General features: G+C 43.5%; 1 protein-coding gene across 1 annotated transcript in view; it reads left to right on the forward strand.

The window, feature by feature from the left end:
- Positions 1 to 749: 749 nt before the first annotated feature.
- LOC134101325 (alpha-2,8-sialyltransferase 8E-like) overlaps positions 750 to 8,336 on the forward strand; it is a 14,509-nt gene continuing 6,922 nt past the window's right edge. The window contains exons 1-3 of the mRNA XM_062554933.1: positions 750 to 1,211; positions 3,764 to 3,868; positions 7,976 to 8,068. Of these exons, the coding sequence (XP_062410917.1) occupies positions 1,072 to 1,211; positions 3,764 to 3,868; positions 7,976 to 8,068 (338 nt within the window). The 5' untranslated portion in view covers positions 750 to 1,071. The remainder of the gene's footprint in view (positions 1,212 to 3,763; positions 3,869 to 7,975; positions 8,069 to 8,336) is intronic.

Raw genomic sequence — 8,336 nt, forward strand, 5'->3', positions numbered from 1 at the left:
AAACCAAAAAAATACAACTTGCCAAACCCAATAGCCTATCTGTAGGCTAGCCTACTTATGTTCTCATAGCAATGCACACACTTTGATCACATAATTTATTAATCCCTAGTCAATGCTATTAGAAAGAATAAGACAAAAAAGGGCAAGATTAGGACTACGTAATGTTATTAGACAGTAGCCTAATTTCAGGGGGGAAAAAGCTTACATGATAAGATCACTCCGAATTTCTATAGGAGCCATTTAAGACCCAATGACAGCCAAAGAATTACGTAAACTACACCTGAATATGCAAAGTAGGCTAAACATGGAGAGAGGCTGTGAAAGGCGACACAGATCGGCACTACTTTGTTGTTAACTGATGGTGGATGAATTCAAAGAGAGCATCGATGATCATCAGCGTGAGAGCGCGTGCTTGTGTTTGCTTCACATAGGCTGGCAATGTAGAATACAGTGTGCGCATTGCGCTGATAAATTTAAGAAATTACTTCTATACAAACCGTATGCTTTACAAACTCACTTGTCACTCCACTCTAACCCCACCTCTTTTTCTCCACTGACAGATTACCTTACTGAATGGGCGAGGCTTGGTTTGTAGTCAACATTGCCGCCAGTGATAAGTGGGGTAGCCTATGTGAGAGGATGAGCGCGTTCGCTCACCTAAAAATTGTGACGAAATTTTTTGCCACGCGCGCCAGTTTGCGTGCACGCGATGGAAAGGGGTACGCGAGACGCATCGAAGCTGAAGCGAACGCGCGCGCAGAATGGCAGAAGGGCGTATAGCATCAAAAAGACCAAAACATAAATCCGATACAAAATTCGACCCAATTAATGACGCCACACGTTAATAGTTATTATTCAAGGATTTTTCTTTCATGACTAAACATAGTGCTTGTTTACAGAGGTGTACGGGCATGCCTCGGAAAAACGAACCCTGAAGCGCAAGCTGCCGCAGCGTAGTGTCGTTGAGAAGTGGAGCATCCACCCCGAAGATGACGGGGAGCGTGTGAGGGTGATTGTTTGGAATCTTCAACTATATTTCTGGAGATCATTTCTGTCGTTACTGGTCACAGGATGACGAGAATGGGCTACGCGGATCCAACGGCTGGTCGAGACCTGCTGGGGAGTCGCTCCCTCTGTTTCATCTTCATTTGTGCCTTCGCCGTGGTAACACTGGTGCAGCAGATCCTTTACGGGAAGAACTACGTCAAAAGGTATAAGCAGCCTCCTGTCAGAAGCTGAAAACATTTTCTTTATATTTTTTTCCCTTATTGTCATTTTTTTTGTAATTATGTGTCTGTCACAGTCTGATGTAAGCCCGTTCCACATCAACGCATTTGATCAGCGCATCACGCGCTATAACGCGCGCGTCATGCGTGTTTATGAATCAAAATCATTAAGAGAAGAGATGCGCTCGGCGTACTCCACAGAACAAAGGCTTTTAGGTCCGTGCGCAAGGCAGACAGCGCGGGTATGATTTATATGTGAGGTTTAAGCCTCATATTCATGTCATACACAGGCTTATAACTGGCTTATGGCTGGCTATGGCGGGAATCCCTGCCGTCTTTGATTTATTGTGTTTATTCATTTTTATCTGTTGTTTTTAGTTGTATATTTCCAGCCTCTGAGACTGGTCATACATCTACTGGGAACCACAAGCCGCCATGACGATGGCCCCTGTTGCCATCATTGTCCCTCATCACCAGTGCTGCCCCCCCGCCCCCCTCCCCTCCCCCAACCTCAGTGTCCCCTCACCCAAAGTGCTGCCTCCCTTATCACATTACTGCCTCCAGCCCCGTGGAAATAACACTCTTAGCATAAGTAGGACATACAGTGACTGTAACCAGTGCACATTTTAAATGATGATAGTAGATGTAGGGATTTCACAGACTGTTGTGCTCTTGTGCTTGTGCATGGAGGTAATTAATGTGCTGCACATAATCCCCACAGTGACTGGAGAAAGAGTAATGCAGTCTGCAGTGGAAGTGTGTAGTAATCCCTCTGATGGCCGAAGCACAGATGACTGTAGTGCTGTGAGAGGCATGCAGGAGAAGGCCGTAGACCAACTGTGCACACAGCAGACTTGTCTACAGTCAGTTGAAATTATGGCATCTGTGGTGGTGAATACCCTACATCCATAACAGGCTTCTCCATGGTTTTGTTTCTGCGTGAGGTTCCTTCTTCTGTTAGGGATACGTTTTCCTGCCTGTCTCATGATGGGCTGCTCTAGGCATGTGTAAACAGAGCTGCAAAAGTAAAATGCAATCAATTTGAATGCAAGATGTATATGAATGCATTGACAGTACATTGTGACAGCAGCAACTGTTTCATTCTCGTTCATCATTTTTGATGTATAACAAGGAATTGTGGCATGTAATCCTGAATACAATTGCCTGGGAGTCCAGGCGAACCCGTGAACAAATTTGAATTTGCCCGACAGGTCAGTCTGGAAAGGATTGACTTCCCTACTGACTTCCTTTTCCGAATCACAAATAACCCAGGAAAGTTTTTTATTATTGAGTAAACAAGTGCATCTTTTTAACCAGTCTACAATGGGTGAATATGCCCAGTATCCCAACCATGTTGCTCTTTGGTAGGTGTTTTTCAAGGGCAGGCACTATGGTGTTATCTACACTGAACAGATACAATGGCAGTGGCACCAGCAATGTCATACTGGTGTTTAAAAATAGGCTTCAAGAGCTTTCCAGTTCTAGGATGTTGGTTGAGAAGGCACAGTATAGAATAATGTAATCGGCTCTAATCCATTAAAATTATTTTCATTCGGATTTCTTCAGACTCCAGAGAGCTGCCCTGGGCATCAGAGTCTTTTGGCGGAGACATGATCTGTACTTCTGTGTTGGTTTATTATTCAAAACCTCCATTTGAAGGGCCCGCACAAGCTTTAGCTATGTATCTTTAATGTCCTCCCACATGCGCTTCTCAGCTCATCCCACAATATTTCCCTTGGAAGTCTCCAAAAATGGAATATGGTGACCAAACACATGGCTATAAAAACGGCTTTGGGATCAAACAAATGTTCCTCTGCAGTGGCAGCCCCACAGAGACGGTGGCAGGAAAGAAACCTCAAGCAGACACTGAGCCAGGGGAGACTACTTCCTGTACCTCCACACAGCCTTCAGGCATGACTACACAGAGAGCTGTAGCACAGATGAGAATGAAGACGGCAAAAACGACATGATAATCTAGTTATGGAATAAGATGACCTGTCATATGCAGTAGTAGGAGTTGGGCAATTTAGCACGTCTTACCTCTAGCTACTCTGAGCTCATTCCTCCTCAATGCCCCCCCCCCCCCCGTCCTCTCCTTGAGGGGACCTTGTTTCAGCCATGTTGTGCCGGCCATGGTCACACCCCTGGCCAGTGAGCCCTGCCTCTTTCATCTGATACGATGATTAAACCAACTGTGCTGAAACATTCTCTTGTGGTATTTCTCTCCTACCCCTCTCTCTCCCTCTCTCTCTCTCTCTCTCTCTCTCTATCTATCTATCTCTCTCTCTCCCTCGGTCTTTCTCTCTCTTTCTCCCTCTCTCTCTCCCTCTCTCTTTCTCTCTCTGTCTCTCTATCCCTCACTCTTCTCCTCTGTGTCCCTGTCACTAGGGTGCTGCTTTGTGTGTGCTCATATGTGTGTGTGAGAGAGAGAGAAAGGGAGAGAGAGAGAGAGGAGGGGCGCAGTGGTGTGTGTGTGTCAATGGTTTTAATGAGTGCTTTTTTTTTTTTTTAAATAAACTGACTCATTTTCCCACCAGTGGGCAACAGTTTAGCCGACTGCACGGAGATGAGGCAGGCAACTGGAGCGGATTAAACCTGCCAGACGACTCTCCACTGAGGCCTGCCAGATATGGGAGGAGAAGGTACCGACTTCACTCACCTATGCCAGAGACCCTCAGAGAGAAAGAAAGAAAGAAAGACAGAAAACAGAATACAGAGAGAGATAGAGAGAGAGGGTAATTGAGATTTGTGTTAGCAAAGCTATAGAATAGCCAATCAGACAGTAGCATTTAGCAAAGCCATAGCCAATCACAGATGATCATCTATACCATCAGTGGCGGTCCTAGCTTGTATGACACCTTGGACAACCTCCCCTCAGACCCCCCAACCCAACCCACCCCACAAATTTGTTGTAGACCCCCAGCAACATAGCAAGATGCTAACAAACATAACATATTATTTATCCTAATTACTATTCATTACCTGCATAATATTCTCATAAACAGATGGCATATCTGCATACCTATCTTTTGCCCATATCTCCTCTCCTTCTTTCCTCTCTTTCCTGAACTGGGCACCTGATGCCTTTGATCGTTTCTTCTCCTGTGTTTATTTGGTACTCCAGAAACAAATTACCCATCCCTCAGCACCGTCAACCAATTGCCAAGACTAAACCAATTAATGTATTCATCTTCAGTTCACTTTTGTGTGCAGATTCATTTTGTATTTGGTTTGAACAATTTCACACAACCCAGAAATAACATGTGTGTGAATATGCATAATTATTCACAATATTCCCGCTAGCCTACTAATTGCGTTAGTTGTGCATTATTAGCCTACCTACTCCCTACTCCAGTAGAAAACTGTTTGGTGTATATTAAAGCTAAATACTTGTTTTCCCTTCTTGCTCGTGCCGCTCTCCTGTAAGATGCCACCCTGGGAGGTTGCCCATGTTGTCCACATCGCCCACATGAGGATTCGCCACTGTATAGCGTAGCCAATCAAGACTCAGTTTCAGTAGGCATAGCCAATCAGGGCTTAGACTAGAGGCAGGACTTAAGGTTGTTGGTCTGGGACTCTAAGGGGGGTGAGACTCTCTCTAACTGAGCTGTCTGCGTGTTGACAGATGTGTTCGTCAGATTGGTTCAGACTCTCAGATTGCTGTAGTAAACACGCCCTGCCTAGACGAAATTAAGAAGAAAAAAAAACACTCTCAAAGGTAGGCCAGTCAGAAACACTCTACCATCGTTCAGACGGACCGCTCATTCCAGCAGCAGTCTGTGGTTTGTGTCTGTGTGACTGCGTGCATGTGTGTGAGTGTGTGCGTGCGTGTGTGTGCGAGTGTGTTGAACTCTGCATGCTACCTTGGGACCCCTCCACTGTGATGTTCCCATTAGTCAGAACAACTCCTTCCCACCCCTGTCCTGCAATGTTTCCAACACACCTGTGTGTGTACAAGAGAGAAAGAGATGTGTGTGTATGTGTGTGCGTGTGTGTGTGTGTGTGTGTGCACGTGAGTGTATACGTCCCTTTCTCCTCTTTGCATCTGCACTTTCACTGTGCTATGTGTTTGTCAAAGATGGAGTTCATTTCCTGGTTCAAAGGTCACAGGGGTGGAGTCAAACCCTGAACCCTCTCATATGAGCACCCATATTCTCCCCAATGTGCTCCAGTGAGCTTCCACACACAGGCATGCGCCATGACTCCCTCACTGGTCTCAGATGTATGTACGCCGTTTACTCAGTTTGTTTGTTTCGTTCTTTTATCTCTCTCTCTCTCTCTCTCTTGCTTCCTTCCTTCCTTATGTCATGCCATTCTGTATCCAGCGTGAGGTTCTCTCATCAAGCACCTTGCCCTCCCATTACACATTCTCAAAATTCACACCGTGGACAGTTGACCGATGCCCATGTTGAGCATTGAAACTGTTCACAGCAATAACAGCAGCACAGGTCCATACATGGTGGCCATTTTGGTGCAGCCTCTCCGCCATTTGGGCTCCATGCTGTGTGATGCTTTCAGTTTCAGCTGGAGAACAAAAGGCATCCAGCAAAGTATCACTTTCATCCCTAACAGTATGAAGCTCTACAGAGTGAGTAATAGCTTCTGAAAATTACTAAAGTGTAGCGGTTAAGGTATGTCTGGTCATGTTAATTGCCATCATTTTAGTTGATTGGGTAAGATAGCTGGAATGCTGATTGTTTGAGTAATAGTTTCCACATGAAATGTGTACTTTGTAAAAGACTAGTCTTCACATCCTCTAACATCACTAAACTAATTTTAGAAAGTCTGGATGCAAAATCTTAGATTGCATGCTAAAGACCAGCTTTTTGTGCTCTGATAACATTTGTTATAGCTTTTTAACAATTATCTGCACATGCACGTTAGTGTCCTACATGTCTCTGTGTAAGGTTTGATATGTTGACTCTCTAATCATAGGTTTTTATTTTTATTTATTTGATTATTTTTGTATTCTGAGGTTCTTAGTGGTCACCAAGCACCATGCTTTGCTTGACTATTTACTGATACAGAACCATCTGAATGAATTGGCCATGTTCCCATCTCCCAACACCCTGAGGCACACCTCTGTACTCGTGACAGAATGAGAAATGTTGTGCTTGACTGTCACAACAGTGCTGTTTATCATGGGTGCTCCAGTGTGTTGGTGTAAAAATTGATATGAGGACGGCAAGAAGATGGTAGTCTCATTCAGACAGTGATATATCAGTCAGTATTCATGCAAAATTTGACATATTAACTCCACTTATGACCCAGATGAGATCAAACCAGTGCTGGTAAGAGTTAAGAACTTAGAGTTTGAAACTGTGTGTCAGTGTGATGTTCGAGTAAGGTAGATCTAGCCTACTATGAAAACCCTCAATTCAGCTACCAAGGTAGAAGGTTCAACAAATATATGGTCTTGCTGAATAATATGGACATCTATCCTCAAAAAATAGTTTTATTACATTTTACAGTAATTTAGAAGGGTACATTTATTTTTGGGCCAAAATCAGGAAGTATTTAAGTTGTGCTCCATTAAGAGACGCCTTCATATTCAGAGTGGCTTTTGAGGCACTAAAGCCATTGATGTGATCAGTATTAATGCTCTGTGGGATTTGAACCCATAATCCTCCTGGCTTTGTTATCACCATATGAGCCAAACAGCAGTGTCGTTATAAGTGTAGAAACAAAGATAAAGCCGTGCAGCAATATTCATATTCCAGATTCCAAACCAATTCCACAGTTCCAGTTTGTCTACATAGGATGCACGTTTACATGAGACAACATATGTAGAAGCGTATAGAAACGGATTTACGTAATTATATTAATGCACATTAGGATGTCATAGTAATTGTTTGTAGTCCCGGATTTCCCATTTATCAGATTACATTTGTGCAAAGCCACTTGATGTACTTGCAGTGCAAAGCTGTGTTCCCAATGGGAATGTGTGGCTTTGTCTGTGCATTATATGTTTTATCAGGTGCGTCACAGAAACACAGCATTATGAAACCACAACTGCTGATGCTGCAGTGCATTAAATATAAGATAGCCTGCAATGAGATAATGGTGAGGTTGTCATGTAGGCTAAATGAATTGGAGTGCCATAGTCACTGTAAAGTAAAACGGTAAAAAGACGCTTTTTCGCTGGATAGATTCTGTGAGATGGTGAGGAAATGATGTAGACGTCTAGTCATGATATACAAATAATGCATGGCTTTATATTCAAATGATAGTGGCACAATGGTGTCAGTATATATTGGAGTCCAATTCAGATTTTGTAGAATTGAACTAAGAAAGCATTTAATTTAGTTTTAGTTAGGGTATTACAATGCTACTGTATTGTGACATTGTAATTCAATGCTTACGTTGATTGGAACGATTGTAAAGTTTTGACAGAGAGATGTTCCTTTGGCCCAGTTCCTGACCCCAGCCCTTGCCTCCTCCTTCTCCTTCTGTCTGTTCACCTTGAAAGCTAATGTCTGCTCTGTCAGCATTACATGTAGATCAATGTTTGTCTGGCGCTTCACTCAGTGTGTGTGTGTGTGTGTGTGTGTGTGTGTGTGTGTTTGTGTGTGTGTGTGTGTGTGTGTGCGTGTGTGTGTGTGCGTGAGAGAGAGAGAGAGAGAGTGAGTGAATGAGGGTGTGTGTGTGTGTGTGTGTGTGTGTGTGTGTGTGTGTGTGTGTGTGTTTCCTACAAAATAAAACAGGCAGAAGATTGGATGGCCCTAGATTAAGAGTTTTATTTCTGGCAGGTTTCTGGAGGCCTCGCATGGGGTTTTGGAGTTCAATTCCACATCGTGTCAAATGCTGAGGAAGGAAATCCTGGATGTGAAGGTCCTCACTATGTGAGTTCCATACAAACAAACACACACACACACACACACACATACACACACAACCCCACAATAGACATCCTTTGATAGGACTGTGTCCACACACACAACATACACAGTACACACAAACACTGCGAAGCACTGCATGTAATATTAACATTGGTCAAAGGCAATACATATGTTGCCTAAATATTGTATATACACAGTGGTAATGCAGTAGTCAAATAAAGACCATTTATTATTCATCATCATTATTATTTACATCTTTTTACACTACATT

The sequence above is a fragment of the Sardina pilchardus genome, chromosome 14 (assembly GCF_963854185.1).
Source record: "Sardina pilchardus chromosome 14, fSarPil1.1, whole genome shotgun sequence".
Lineage (NCBI taxonomy): Eukaryota > Metazoa > Chordata > Actinopteri > Clupeiformes > Clupeidae > Sardina > Sardina pilchardus.